This window comes from Lepus europaeus, chromosome 18 (genome assembly GCF_033115175.1).
Source record: "Lepus europaeus isolate LE1 chromosome 18, mLepTim1.pri, whole genome shotgun sequence".
NCBI lineage: Eukaryota > Metazoa > Chordata > Mammalia > Lagomorpha > Leporidae > Lepus > Lepus europaeus.
In genome coordinates this window covers 25,549,412-25,564,933 of record NC_084844.1, presented here as the reverse complement: position 1 = coordinate 25,564,933, position 15,522 = coordinate 25,549,412, and the positions used below count along the sequence as shown (strand labels likewise).

The 15,522-nt window shown below is 54.6% G+C and overlaps 1 protein-coding gene across 1 annotated transcript in view; it reads left to right on the top strand.

The window, feature by feature from the left end:
• The window catches only part of FAM117A (family with sequence similarity 117 member A), a 49,379-nt gene that overhangs the window by 27,112 nt on the left and 6,745 nt on the right, over positions 1 to 15,522 (top strand). The window contains exons 2-4 of the mRNA XM_062175517.1: positions 4,251 to 4,420; positions 13,653 to 13,748; positions 15,050 to 15,160. Of these exons, the coding sequence (XP_062031501.1) occupies positions 4,251 to 4,420; positions 13,653 to 13,748; positions 15,050 to 15,160 (377 nt within the window). The remainder of the gene's footprint in view (positions 1 to 4,250; positions 4,421 to 13,652; positions 13,749 to 15,049; positions 15,161 to 15,522) is intronic.

Here is a 15,522-nt window from a genome sequence, read left to right as displayed (position 1 = left end):
GACATGAGCCTCAGGGCAGAGTTGTGGGGATGTGGGGATTGACGTAGGAGGAAGGCAGCTGTGTTAGATCTGGGACCACTGCTGACTGCTTGGGTGGTGGCGTTTACTGACTGTGGATCAGGCCTCTTCATGCCTCAGTTTTCCTCTCAGTCCGGCCCTGGCCCCTTTTAGAGCCGACAAGAAGGTGAAAGATGGTGTACCAAATGGGCCGGGGCAAAACATGAAAAGCACTGTAGTGTTTAAGGGGTCAGCAAGGAAAATGTCTAAAAGAGATTTTGCAGTGGCTTGAGCCAAGGGGGTGGGATAGGTGGAGCTCCAAGAACTCTCTCTCTCATTGCTAATTTCTCAGCTCTGGAATCAGGCCTTGTCCTTTGAGACAAGGATGGGGTGGCTTTTAGGATTATGACATTGTAGCCTTTATGCTGGGCCCTTGCTCATCTGCGTCCCACCTACCTCTCTGCCCTGTAATTTTTTAAATCTGCTTCCCAGAGGCCCACAGGACCTGCAGGGCAGCATTGGTGTCTGAGCTGCTGTTGGCATGGCCTGGAGGCTCCCAGAAATCATCTGTGTTGCCACCTGAAATCCATTGTAGGAAAATGAGTGGTTGAAATACCTCCGTGGGGTAATAGAGCTGGGGCGTGAACCCAGCAAGCCGGTCGCTACCTCACTGGATAACAGGGTCTCAGGGAGTAAGAGAAAGAGGTGGGGTCTTTCCTGAAGGTGGGAGGGCTGGGTACGGCTGTGTGGAGCAGACATACTTAGAGTCCATGGTGTGATCAGGGCAGGTTACCCTTCTGCTGCTGGTTTTTCAGTTTCATTCACACACGTGGGGGGCTGGCAGGTGGCAACCGTGGGGGATGCTGAGATAAGTCAGGATCTAAAGGAGGAGTGAGGTGTGAAGGGAAGGTGAGTGAGAACAGAACATTAAGCCTTCAGACCCTCCCTAAGAGAGGCCTTTGAGAGGTCTCAACAGAAATTATATGCACATTTAGTGATGTGTCATAGGTCAGTATATACTGGTTTGGAAAAATGTTTATGATACAAGGTGAGAAAACATAGCAAAATGATAATTGTAATAGGATCCTATTTTTTAAAGGATTTATTTATTTATTTGAAAGAAATAGGGAGACCCAGAGAGAGCTTTTGCATCAGTTGGTTCACTCCCCGAATGGCTGCAACAGCCAGGGTGGAGTCAGGCCGAAACCAAGAACCAGAAGCTTCTTCCAGGTCTCTCATGTGGGTTGCAAGGGCCCAAGCACCTGGGCCATCCTCTGCTACTTTCCCAGGAGCATTAGCAGGAAGCAGGATTGGAAGCAGAGCAGCTGGGACATAAACCAGTGCCCATATGGAATGCTGGTGTCACAAGCAGTGGCTTAATCTACTACTCCACATCACCAGCCCTGGATCCCATTTTTAATTAAAAATGTTGGGGCCAGCGCTGTGTGCAAGTATATAATATATCCTATTATAATGCCCTGGCCTGAAGCGCCGGCATCCCATATGGGTGCCAGTTCGAGACCCGGATGCTCCACTTCCTGTCCAGCTCTCTGCTATGGCCCGGCAAAGCAGTAGAAGATGGCCCAAGTCCTCAGGCCCCTGCACCCATGTGGGAGACCCAGAAGATGCTCCTGGCTTCGAATCGGCACAGCTCTAGCCGTTGTGGCCACCTGGGGAGTGAACCATCGGATGGAAGACCTCTCTCTCTGCCTCTCCTCTTTCTGCATAACTCTGACTTTCAAATAAATAAATAAATCTTTTTTAAAAAGTATATATATATATATGTATATACACACATATATACATACATACATGCATACATACCTAGAAAGGGTAAGGCCTACAAGGATATTTGTCTCCTGGTATTAACAATAGTTTCCTCTGAGTATTGAGATCTGAAGGGTTTTTTGTTGTTGTTGTTATAAGTCATTTTTAAGTTGCTTTAAGTGCGCACATATTATATGGTGGGGTCTTCAAAAAGTTCATGGAAAATGTGTATTATGAGAAGTACGGATTTCTGATTTTTTCCCACCAAAATTAACATCTTAAAACAATTTTTCTTTATTATTTTTTCATTGTATCTGAGAGGCAGGGAGATGGAGAGAAAAGAAAAGGTCTTCCATTCCCTGGTTCCCTCCCTAAATGCCCACAATAGATGAGGCTGCACCAGGCCAAAGCCAGGATCCTAGAATTCATTCTGATCTCCCACATGGGTGGCGGGGACCCAGGTACTTGAGCCATCACCTGCTGCCTCCCAGGGTGTGCGTTGGCAGGAAGCTGGAATCAGAAGTGGAGGCGGGACTCTAAACCAGGACTCTGGTTTGGGCTGTGGGCATCCCAAGCCGTGTCTTCTGTGCCCGATGCCCATTCTGAAGCTTCCTTTTAATTCCATTTGTCCCAAAGTTTTTGAAGTGCCTTTGTATGATGTCTGGGGGAGCTGACCTAGAAACGGCCAAAGATTGGATAAAAACCAAAACCAAAGGGAAAAGCTGGCTGTACGGTAACGTGGGTGCTGCCCAGGTGGGAGGGGGCTCCCTTCCCGGTGCAGCCACAGAGCAGTGGCCTAGCAAACTACTGCACACCCCTGCCGGAGCGCCACATCATCTTTAGAAATGACAGAGATGTGGATTGTTGATGCTTGGAAATGGGTGTGTGAAATGGCTAGAATGAGGCAGAGATAATGTAATACATTTCATGCTGATGGTAGCTATGTCAAACTCTATGTAAATTTACCTAGATGAGTTTTGAGAATGCAGATGGCATTGTCAGTGTCTTTACTGTGGTAAAATAGAGACAATTTAAGGGTTACCATTTCAGACATGTCAGGGTGACAGCTCCGTGGTGCGTAGCACATCGACAATGTCGGGCTGCCAGCGCCACTATCCACTCCCAGACCTCTGTCACCATCCCAGAGGCCCCGCCCCGAGACCCAGCGTCCTCCGGCCACCTTCTGGCCCTGTGAGTGTGCCTGTTCCGTGGCTCCTCATGTACGTGGAGCTACACGGCCTTTTCCTTTTGTGGTTGACCTCTTTCAGTGAGCAGCATCTGTTTTGCATCACGGGTTTGGGTTTTCTTCCTATTTAAGACTGAGCAATATTCCATGGTGTGGCTAGACCACATGGGTGCCGGGGCCGCTTCCACTGTGTGGCTCAGCAGCTGTGTACTGCTGCTGTGGACATGGGTGTGGAAGTATCTCCTCAAGTCCCTGCCTTCAGCTCTTTGAGGGGGATCACTGGAATTCCACCTTTAAGTTTTGAGAAACTGTGAACCTTTTAGTGCCTTTTTTAATACAAAGCCCTTTGAGTTTGTTTATATCGACAGTCCCCTGTTGTTTTTGCTGGCCTTAGTATAAACATAAGTTATCAAGGGATGACTACAGATGCGAAAGCATTTTGTTCTGTTTAAAGGGAAGAGCCTTTGTAGATCTTAAGATAGTGGAGTGTTTTGAATGTGGCCACAGAAAACAGTTCCAACCCAGATGATTGAAATTTCTAGACGATTCCAGAACACTTACGTTTTATTGACAAGTTTCAACTCTTTGCTTCTCCCAGAAAGCTTTAACCAAGGTAAAAATAAAATGAATGGATTTATAATTGCTTTGGTTTTCTCCCATTTAGAAAGAAGGCAGAGACAGGGAGGGAACTGAAAGATCTGGATATCTTCCCTAACGAGATTGCTCAGTCCTGGGTGGTTTCGCCTGGTCACAGCCCTCCTTTGACTCAGTCGCTCAAGTCCCTGGAGCTGAGCGGTTGTGAAGGAAGGCTGACGAGCCTCGCAGTTCATGGAGTGGATTTGGTGAAACAGGTCCAACCCAGATGATTGAAATTTGAACCCTGGAATAGGAGCTGGAGGGAAGAAGACAGGCAAGCGACAAAAAAAAAAAAAAAAAAAAAAAAGGCGGGGGGAATTGGGTTTTGTCCACATAGGTTCTCCCTTTAGTGGTGGGAAACAGTGCTGCTCTGGGGGAGACTCAATGGAGAGACCTAGGAGCTCACATTCAATAGTCTCTGAGGAACAGGAAAAAGCTAGGGGGCATTTATAGAGTTAAGATGGTGATCAGGGCCAGCTGGTTAGGTCAGGAAAGCGCTTGCCACACTGTCTGGGCTCGCCTAGGCGCCCTGAGCTTCTAGGAGAAAGGTGGGTATCAGTAAAGACGGGCACTCAGGTGAGGCTTCCTGGAGGAGACAAGGGTGGCTGCCATGTCTCCTTCCTCCATGCTGATGTCAAGGTGCGCGGGCTGTGCTCTCTTCCAGCCAGTGTCCCGTGTTCGGTGGCCCCAGAAAAGTCAGTGTGTCGGCCTCAGCCACCCCAGGTCCGACGCACCTTCTCCCTGGACACCGTCCTCAGCTCCTACCTTCTGGGCCAGTGGCCACGAGATGTCGATGGGGCCTTCACCTGCTGTACCAATGACAAAGCCACCCAGGTAATGATGGGGGTGGGGACAGGGCTGGGGAGGGAGGGCTGGCTGAGGAGGCCTTTGGTCTGCTTATCAACCCTTAGTTATGAGTGACCTGTCCTGGGTTTTGGTTGCACATATTCACCACGTACCCTGTCCTCCTCCGTGTCTACCCCTTGTCTCTGCTTGTGAACTTAGGTGAAATGAGCTTGCGTGGTACCTGGCTGGTGGAGGAGAGAGGTCGGTCTGGGTTTTTCAGTTTGGCTTTGAGTGCTCATGTGTGGTTAATCAACAGTTGATTTTGGAATTTATTCTAGGTTTTTAAAAAAATGAGATTTACCTAGCTAAGGCCAACAACCAATTGAATTTGCATTCCCTAGACAACTGGAAGAAGTGGCCAAGGAGTGTGCTGAGCCAGGAGAGATGCTGTTGGAGTAATGGGAGTGGCGAGTTCTTGGGTGATGGAGAGTTATTTCTTGCCAGCAGCCCTGGCTAGGATTTCAGTGCACCCATGTGAGTCCTGTGGGACCCACAGGACTTGGTATTTTTCTTTAAGACAGACTTTTCATTAAGAATCCTAGGCTTGGAGGCCAGCACTGTGGTGTAGCGGGTAAAGTCACTGCCTGCAATGCCAGCATCCCAGATGGGTGGCACTTTGTGTCCTGGCTTTTCCACTTCTGATCCAACTCCCTGCTAATGTGCCTGGGAAAGCAGCAGAAGATGGCCCAAGTGTTTAGGTCCTGGCCATCCATGTGGGAGAGTTGGATGAAGCTCCTGGCTCCTGGTTCAGCCCTGGCCGTTAGAGCCATCTATGGAGTGAACCAGCGAATGGGAGATCTCTGTCTCTCCTTCCGTCTCTGTAACTCTGATTTTCAAATAAAGAAGTAAATCTTTTTAAAGAAAGAAAAAAGAATCCTAGGCTTAGAAGGAATCTCCACAGCGCATTCAGTCCATTTGTCCATTTTAGGATAAGGTGTTAGCCTTAGCAAGACATGACCTCATGGCCGGCGCCGCGGCTCACTAGGCTAATCCTCCGCCTAGCGGCGCTGGCACACCGGGTTCTAGTCCCGGTCGGGGTACTGATCCTGTCCCGGTTGCCCCTCTTCCAGGCCAGCTCTCTGCTGTGGCCAGGGAGTGCAGTGGAGGATGGCCCAAGTCCTTGGGCCCTGCACCCCATGGGAGACCAGGAGAAGCACCTGGCTCCTGCCATCGGATCAGCGCGGTGCGCCGGCCACAGCGCGCTACCGCGGCGGCCATTGGAGGGTGAACCAACGGCAAAAGGAAGACCTTTCTCTCTCTCTCTCTCTCTCTCTCACTGTCCACTCTGCCTGTCAAAAAAAAAAAAAAGACCTCACGTGCGAAGTCATATGAAGACATTTCTTCATCTGATTGAGAGCTTCAGCTTTCTTACCAGTTTTTAACAGACAAGTCTCCCCCCCACCCTTTTGTTTAGGATTTGTTTGTTTATTTGAAAGGCAGCGTGATACAGAGAGAGAGAGAGAGAGAGATCTTCCATCCACTGGTTCACTACCCAAATGGCAACAACAGCCATGGCTGGGCTGGGCTGATGCCAGGAGCCAGGAGCTTCATCTGGGTCTCCCATGTAGGTGGCAGGGACCCAAGTACCTGAGCCATTGTTTGCTGCTTCCCTGTTGCACTAACAGGGAGCTGGATCAGAAGTGGAGCAGCCAGCACTTGAACTAACACTCTGATATGGGACACTGGCGTCACAAGCACGGTTTAACCTGCTACACCACAACACCCTCCCTGGGTCTCCCTGTGGATGCAGTTTAAATCCTGCATTCCTGTTCACCTTGAGAATAAATGAGTTGCTTTTCAAGAAGCAGAAACAGGGTGAGAAGAACCTTGGGCTCAGAGGCCTTCCTGCATTCTGGGGATTGTGGGCAAGTCAGCTCTTCCTTGCAGACTGCGTGGAGCGTGCCGGCTCTGCTGCTCGACGTGTGACAGTCAGGTGACACTGTGTGCAGCCAGCTCACCGTGAGCCCCTTTGAGCACATATCACTCCCTTTCTTTTCATTTTATGAGCTCTGTTTTCAAATGCTCTTCGTGGCGCTTGAATGCCCAGGGCTGTTCTTGGCTGTTGGAATGAAGAATACGGAAATGAGGACAAGGCTTGGCCTCTGTGAGTCTAGATTCCAGTTCCATGAAGGCCAGTGGACAGGCAGCCAAGGGATGAGACGGGGCCAAACGTCTGGCAAAGCCCAGAAGAGGGGACTTCTCCTGGGAACGCCCTACCTTGAACCCACAAGCATTTGCTGCAGCTGGACTCGACGGTCCCCTTCAGCTGTACGAGCAGAATGCAAAGGGGAAATATACCACAGGTGGCAGAGTACGCATGCTATTTCCAGGAGGCCCCGCACTGTTGTCCCTGGATCTTTTGAAAAGGGCAAGTAGGGTAGGTTTAGCTTCACCCTCACAGGCCTGGGAGTGCATCTCTTACCCTTTTGAGGGGAGTGCTCAGTCCACATAATCCACCCAGTCAAGGAGGGCTTCCTGGAGGAACAGGGCTTGAGGTTGCCTCGAGTGTGTAAGCTCACAGTGGCATGGCTTCTGTGATGCTCACCTACCCCATTTCTGTCATTTGCTGCCGCCAGCCTTCGAGGAAGGCCCCATCCTACTCAGACAGCGTTCTGTCAGCTCGAGGCAGGGCTGGCCTCACATGTTCCCTGGCCCGCCTGAGAGGCACGGGCTCTGAGCTGTGTGTTTTTGCTCGGGCTCCAGCTGCAGGCCAGATCTTTTATATAACAAGTCTGGGCTGCTTGCCACAGCAAGACAGAGGTCAGCGCTGCGCCTCCGTGGGTCTGGCCAGGCCGAGCCATACCGCTTTCCTCTTCCCTGGGATGGGCTCCAGCCCTCGAGGAACTCTTAGCAACCTGTCAATATTGTGGGTGCAGGCAGGAGGTGGGAGAACTCTGATCAACACAGGCATCCAAACCAAAATATGCACTCTGCCTGTCTTTCATCCCTGGCCTGCTGGGAATTTTCTGCTTCTAGGTTTTGGGCTCCATTCAGATTCCTGCCTGAGGCCCCTGGCCTGGCACAAGCTACCTTCTTCGACACTGATGTTACACTAGGAAGGCCTGAGGCTGCCCTGACATCTCCCGAAGTAAACCGCGTTCCTTCCCTGTTGATCCCCAGGCCGTCGCCATAAGGACCAGAGCTGGAGGAGAGGTTCCGCTGGGAAACGCAAGGGTGTATGGGGAGGGGGAGGAGGAGGGAGGCAGGAAGGACCAAAGTTTCTGAAAGCTTTTAAGCTGTTAAAGATGGACTGAAGCCAGAGCTTTTCCCCAGTTGCTGTGAGTTGCTGTGTGGGGGCTGTGTGCCCCCACCCCCCTTCTCTACCAGGTCTCTCCAAGCAGCACCAGGGTAGGAGTTGATTGCTACATCCGCCATACCTGGCCCGCGCTGTCTCCTGCTCCCTAGCCCCCCTCCACCCCCAGCCATGCACGCTGGCAGCTAGACTGTGTGTTTGCATGCAGCCCTGGCGTTCCCAGCTGCATGCTTTGCAGAGGGGTTGACAGCCAGAGTTGTAGTTTAGGCTAAACAGCTCTTTCTCCTGAACCCCTGGCCATTCCAAGCAAGAGACAGAGCTGGGCAGCAAGCAGTTTTTTATACCTGTTATTTAGCCAGCCAGCCGGCCAGCTGCATCAGAGGGCAGAAGATGGAGTTGAAAACTTTTGCTTGAATCCCAGTATTACCAGCAGTCCCACTGTTCCCTTCCAGGTTGTGTTTTAAGCTCTTAGGCAGGTCCAGAAGATGATCCTCAGGCAACTGACAGTCTGCCCTGGACAGTAGGCGGCCCAGAATCTGGGACAAGGGAAGAGGGCTTGGGTGGCTCTAACTAGGGAAGCTGTTTGTTCTAGGATGGAGGCGGAGGCGTGGATGTGTGGTCACTGGGAAGAAGCGCTGTGGAGACGTAGTGTCTCGTGAAGCCGGAGGAGCAGTGGGAGGGGGTGGCCAGGTTCTCAGAGGTCGGCCTGGTGAGTGCGAGGAAGAATGTGGGTCCAGCAGGAGGTGGACACAGGGCAGCTAGCCAGGAACTGCCAGGAAGGCCCCAGAGCAGAATCCGGCATCTTCTGGAAGAGGCTTCCTGTCTCTCAGAGAGCCGGATTAGGATTTTCCCAGGTCTGTCTGAGCGAGTCGCCCTCCCGCTAGGTCAGTTGGTAAACCAGAGCGGAGTGGGCCCAGGCCAGGGCGGACGGCAGCAGCACGTGCTGGTGACTGCAGTCGCCGCTCTGTTCTTGTGTGCAGGGTGTCGGGTCTGCTTGCTGTCGTCTAGCCAGAGGAAGTGGTCTCACCACAGCTGGAATGACTGTTTGAACAAAGTTCCCCTGCTGCCCTCATCCTGCTGACAGAGGGGACCCTGGGTACCCGCCCTGCCCGGCCCCACCCTGTTCTCCTCCTCCCCAGCCTCTGTTCTGCAGTCTCTATGCTGGGATATTTCCTTCCTTTAGCCCTCTCACGGAGAGTTGGGAAGGCCACAGGTGCAAGCAGGCCTGCTGCTTTGGGCAGACTTCCTTTTCTCTGTCTTCACACCATCACTGATGACACCAGTACAACGCGACCGTCACAGGCCCTCCAAAAATGATTTTCCTGGTGGGTGTGGGGGCCTGGGCACAGCGCCGGCCAGTTGTTCAGCATATGTTCAGCTATCTGATGACAGCACCGATTATTTGGAATCGGGGCCACGATGGAAAATCTGAGGGCTGCATAGTCACTGTAGGGCCACCTGCAGCCAGGGTTCTCAGTGCTGGCAGTCGCTCGCTCGCTCTCAACCTTTTCCTTCCTTTTTTGTTTGGCAAAGTCCTAAGGGACTGATGCCCTGATGAATTTCAGCCCAGCCTGCAGCCGGTGACCGTGGAGGCTGGGACACGCACCATGCTGCTCTCGCTTCCGCACAGGTGTAGCGTGAGTTATGTTCCTGGGGCCCAGCCCACACTAGCTCGTGGAGTCAGTCAGGTGCGAGGTCACCGAGGACAGCAGGGCCCCGGACTCTTCCTGCCACCAGTCATGGAGTCCAAGTAGAAACTTAGCTGGGTTGAGGGCTGAGAAAGAGCTTCTGGTGTTCAGGGTTTTCAGCTGCAAGTCCCCCTCCCTGCTATGTTTGGTGGCTCTCTGGGACTCTGTCATCCACGCCTGTGCCCAGTTGTCCTTCCCCACATCGCTCTGGGGTCTTCCTGGGACCGAGCACATCTAGTTTGGCCTAATCTGAGGATCTGCACAGCTGGCTGTTGCCATTCAGAGTCAGTAAGCAGCCCTACCCCCCGCCAGCTGCTCCCCTGGGCCCGGTGTTAAGCAAGGCTGTGCCAGTGCGCGAGTCCCCGTGACAGACGTGCCTGTTTGCTCTGCTGGGCTTGAGCCTTGCCCTGCTTCCAAAGGCTCAGCTCAAATGCCTACTTCAGTGATGCCAGGCAGCGTGGCCCGACGCCTGTTGTGGCAAGAGGACAGCCTTCCTCACCCGTGACTTCCCTGTGCTCTGAGCAGGCCTTGGACTAGACCTCCTCCATTAGACTCAGGAGAGGAGGGTCCTGGCCTGGCCCGTCAGGTGCACTGGAAATAAGGACAGCGTGTTCCCTTTGTTTTTTGAAAGGCAGAGTTATGTTGTCAGAAGGGGAGAGAGAGAGGGAAAGAGAGGGAGAGAGATCTTCTGGTTCACTCCCCAAATGCCCACAATAGCCACAGCTAGACCAGGCCAAAGCCAGGAGCTTCATCTGGGTCTCCCTCGTGGACTCAAGCAGTTGGGTCATCTGCTGCTGCTTTCCCAGGCACAGGATCCAGCAGGAAGCCGGATCGAAAGTAGAGTAGCCAGGACTTAAACCAAGCACTCCAGTATAGGATGAGGGTGTCTCCAGCAGCGGCTTAACCTGCTGTGCCACAGTGCCTGCCCCAGTCCTCACTCTTGATGCAGCCAGTTTGGTTTTGGTTGTGAGGCTGAAGTCCATACTTAGGTGCACACCTGCCTTAAGAATACTTAACCCTGGGGCCAGCGCTTTGACATAGCGGGTAAAGCCACTGCCTGCAATGCTGGCATCCTGTATGGGCACTGGTTTGAGTCCTGGCTGCTTCACTTCCGATTCAGCTCTCAGCTATGGCCTGGGGAAGCAGCAGAAGGTGGCCTAAGTCCTTGGGCCCCTTCATCTGTGTGGGAGACCTGGAAGAAGCTCCTGGCTTCGGATAAGCCTAGCTCTGGCCTTTGTGGCCATTTGGGGGATGAACTAGCAGATAGAAGACCTTTCTCTGCCTCGGAAACTGCCTTTCAAATAATAACTAAATCTTAAAATAAAAAAATACTCAACACCAGCATGTAGCACGTGAACGGCTTCAACAGCAGAATCGACCATGTTAGGTTCCTGAGGCTGCTTTAACAAATCGCCTCAAACCTGGTGGCATGGCTTAAAACGACAGAGCTTCATTTTCTTGTGGTTCTGGAGAACAGAAGTCGAAGATGAGTTGCAGTGCACTGAGATCAGGCTGTTGGCAGGGCCAGGCTCCCTCAGAGGCCCAGGGAGAGTCCATCCCTAGCCTCACCCAGCTTCTGGTGGCTGCCGGCATTCCTTGGCTTGTGGCCACATCACTGTTACTGCTGCCTCCACATCACACTGCCTTATCCTCTTCTGTGTGTGTAATTTCCCACTGCCTCTCTCATAAGGACAGCTGTAGAGGGCACCTAGGACCTGCCTGAAAACCCAGGATAGTTTTCACATCTTGAGAGCCTTAACTTAGTCACGGCCACAAAAACTGACCATATCAGGTAACGCCTGTAGGTTCCTGACATCTCTGTGGGGGATGTTTTCCAGCTGTCACACCCGCTGACCTCTCCCATGGCTCAGCGCCGACCCGCTCTGCCGCAGCCACACTGGGCTCCTCATTCTCAAACACACGAGGCTTGCGCCAGCCCAGGGCCTTGGCACTGCTGTTCCTCCCTCTGCTGGGTCACTCGCCCAGCTCTGCACAGGGCTGCTCCTTCACCTCCTTCATGTCTGGAGTCAGATGTTTCCTTGTGTTCAGAGAGTTCCCTGGCATTTCAAGTCCTGCCCCCTTGGCCACCATTCCTACCCCCTTTCTTTGCTGTATTTTTCTCCTTAGCACTTAACACTGTCTAATCAGTGTCCCTACTTAGAACATAAATCCAGTGGATGCCTGGAACCGTGGCTGGCACACAGTAGGTCGTCAGTGATTGATTACCAGATGCAGGAATGGTGTAGACCTGGGCCTGTCTGCACTGAGGAGCCAGAGCGAGGGAGCCACCAGCCCAGGACACACAAGTTAGGAAAGAGCAGTTCCCACGAGGCCGTCTCGGATGGGGAGAGCAGGCTTCGAGTAAGAGAAAGGCGGTGGGGATGGGTTTCCCTGGGTGGGACAGAGAGCTGAGCATGGCGAGCCCAGGGCTGAAGGGCAGGACGGTGGTTCTGTGCCCAGACAGTGAGAGGTGGCCTCGGGAGTGCATCTGACACACAGGAAGCAACAGTTGGTATCTGATGTCAAGATCAGAGCCCCGGGGGGTAAAATGGACTGAGCAGGGGAGCGGCCTAGCAGCCATGATTCTCATACCCTTGCTGAACACCCGTGCCAGCCTGCAGCTCTCTCCCCACCCTCTCTCATAGCCCAGAGAGAGGGAGCTGTTCGAGGAGTCGCAGGACTTTCCGTAGGACCATGTGACCGAGCACAGCGTCTTCCCGGGGGAGCGAAAACGGGCATCGTCACCTTTGCTTCTGCCATCCCTCCTGCCTGACCTCTGCCCCCTTCCCAGGGACACCACCTAAAGCAGAGTGGGATCCCATGGGGCTGGCACTGGGCCTTGGGAAGGGAGGACGCTCATGTGTCGCTGGGTCAGGGTGGCTGTGGGATAGAAAGGCCTTCTCCCTTTTCAGGACCGGCTCTCAGAACCCCCTGATTTAAAGAGACACGGCCGTTTGGGAGTCGCCCGGCCACTGGGTTTCCGCACGCCATCGGAGCCAGTTTCGGCCCGAGTGCTTGGGGTATATGCCCAAGATGGGGGCCTGAGGCTTGTGCTGTCTGCCCTGTCCTTAAGGAGGCAGCTGTGGGGCAGTGGGTCCTGGATGCTGTGCCTTGTGGCGCTAGTACAGGACAGGAAGCTGGGGCAGTTGTCTCGCCTTGGCTGTCCTGCAGCCTAGGAAAGGTGCCGGTGGGGGCGGCTGGCAGCAAGCAGAGCCAGGAGGCCGGCTCCCCGGCGGCCCTCTCGGCCGCAGCTGTCGCACGCGGCAGTCTGCTCCCGCAGCCTCCTCGAGCTCCCCAGCAGCTGCTGGGTGGCGAGTGGCTGTGCTTCCTCCTCGTCCCCTGTTCTGTTTACGGTGCCCTCGCAGAGGGAGGCCGGCAGAGCTCTTGCAGGAGATGAGTCCCAGGCAGCTACGCACAGAACCTAGAGAGGAGCTGGTTGCACTGGCGCCTTCCTCCTCAGGCCCCTCCCCGGGGTGGAAGCAGGGACATTGATGCCGGGGAGGGAGCCAGACCTCCCACTTGGCGCCAACAGTGGCTTCCTTTGGGTGGGGACTCGGGAAGTGGTTCTTTAACACCCCCGGCCTCCATCCTGGGCCTTCCGTGTCCCAGGCAGCAGGGAAGGGAGGTGGCAGGTGAGAGCCCTTTCTCTCAAGGGCAGGGTGGATCCCAGGAGAGGAGGGATGACACGGCCAAGGGTCATGGCTCGGTTCAGGTCTCCTCCCTCCTGGAGGACTTTGGGCCTCCCAACTTTTTGTGTGCATGCATGCACGCAGGGAAAACTCCAGGAGCCAGCAGGAGGCCTCGCACTGCACAGGGGTCCCCTGCTTCGGTTGGGGGCCTGAATGTGACCCTGTCTGGTCTGGTAGCTGGCTTTCCCCAGGCTGCCAGGAAGCCTGGGCTGTGCTGGGCGCATCCTCGCAGAGGGTGAGAGGTCGGGCACCCCAGCGACTTCCTGAGCACGCGCTCTTTTGGAGGTGATTGGGATCTGAAGGGCAGCGCTTGTCCTCACCGCGGGGAAGGCCCGGGAACAAGCGGGCATGATACCTGTGCAGAAGCCACACAAGGGCAAAGGGAGGCTGGCCCACTGGGCCCATCAGAGCAGGGATCCTGGAGACTGGGGGCAGGGGAAGGAGGCGGAGCAGGTGGAGAGAACTGGCTGAGGGTGTGTGTGAAGGAGGTGGGCGGGTGGAGGGAGGGGCCGCCAGCCCTTCCTGAGAAACCATGTCAGCTTCCCAGCTGCTGGAGAAGCTGCTGTCTCACTGTGCTGCTCTCCCTGCAGACCCCGCTGTCCTGGCAAGAGCTCGAGGGTGAGCGGGCCAGCTCCTGCACGCACAAGCGCTCAGCGTCCTGGGGCAGCACAGACCACCGAAAAGAGGTACCTGGCCCTCGGACCCCGGCTAGGGCCGCTGCCCCTTCTCTCTCTCAGGGCCGGGCCCTGTGTCCGCTCTGAGGTGCCGCACAGTTCTGGGCCCCGGCCCCCACTCAGCCTTTCCCAGCAGCCACACTCAGGATTGGAGCCACCCTTGTTCTCGCTTTACTTCAAGGCTAGATCCAGACAGGCAGTTCAGAGAAGGAGCCCAAAGGCAGCAGGGCGCGAGCTCTCGGGAATGAAGAGTCCACAACTCCTTCGCCACTTGCACTCTTCAGCCTGAGTTTTAAAGAAAAGAAAAGTAATTATGCGTTTCCAGACACTTTGCCCTGGCCCCCTCTCCCCCACAGCGGGGCTCAACACCGTGCTCCTCGGCCGTGGCCATCCAGTTTACTGCTGTGGGCAGCAGACCTCAGATTTAACTCCACAAGCATCCCGCAGGAGGGGCCAGAATTACCGATAGCGTGGGGGCAGCAGGCGGCTGCAGTTGTTCCCGGATGTGAGTGTCAGGCTGGAATCCGGTCTCCCTTCTCGAGAGCCTCTCCTTGCTGAGCGTCATCTGGTTTGAAGCGGGGGAAGCGTTTCCGTGCTCTCTGGCTCGGAGCCTTGTAGAAGAGGGGCGCGCCCACAGCGTTCGGCAGCACTGTCTTCCCACGCTGTCAGCAGGGCAGTGGCCCAGGCCTTTGGAATCCGCAGCACAGAACGCTTTTAGGGTTGCGTGTTTTCAATTCAGGGGAATGGGCCTGTCCATGCAATACGTGGCAGGCGATTCAGAGAAATTGGACAGCCCAGTTGGGAGGTATCCTGCTCTCCCTGGAACCCATCATCACTTTTCCTAATCCACCGAGCTGCTGTTATTGTTTAAGGTTTTTTTATTTATTTGAAAGGCAAAGTTAGTTATATATAGAGAGAGTGAGACCCGAAGGAAGCTTTGGACTCCTGGCTTGGCATGGCACAGCTCCAGCCATTGTGGCCATTTGGGGGAGTGCACCTGCTTCCTCCAGGTCTCCTCCATGGGTATAGGGGCCCAAGTACTTGGGCCATCTTCTGCTGCTCTCCCAGCTCATTAGCAAGGAGCTGGGTGGGTAGTGGAGCAGCCAAGCCAGGACTCGAACTGGTGCCCCTATGGGATGCTAGCATTGCAGGCAGCAGCTTAACCCACTGTGCCAGGACACGAGGCCCCACAGAGCTGTTCTGAAAGATGCAAGTTAATCTTTCGTATTTTGTATCTTCATGGGCTGGGGAGGGGGCCCAGTGCACCTTTGCTTTGCTCCAGCTGTCTCTCCCTCCCTCCCCCGGGCTGCCAGATCACCAAGCTGAAGCAGCAGCTGCAGAGGACGAAGCTGAGCCGGAGCGGGAAAGAGAAGGAGCGAGGGTCCCCGCTTCCAGGGGACCACGCTGTGCGGGGAGCACTGAGGGTACGTCCCCCCAGCCCGCTCCCCTCTGTCTCCTTCCATGGAGGCCTCCCCTGGGGGGCAGAGTCCTTCATGGTCTCACAGGTACTGAGCCCTACTCTGTCGTATCCCTTGTGACCGAGTGGGGACCAGGCGAGGTTTTCATCCACACTGGGACTTAGCGAATGACATGGCATTGGCTCCTCACTGCTCTGAACGTCTCCGTCCTCCACCCCTGCCGCCCCGTGCAGCTGAGGCTGTGAGAGCACAAGGTACACCTCCCATAGAGCCATGAACAGCAAGTGGACCCCGGGCAACCTGTAACTGTCCCCGGCTCCTCCTCTACTCACTTGGTCCTGCTGTGAGACGTGACCACGAGCCCCTGG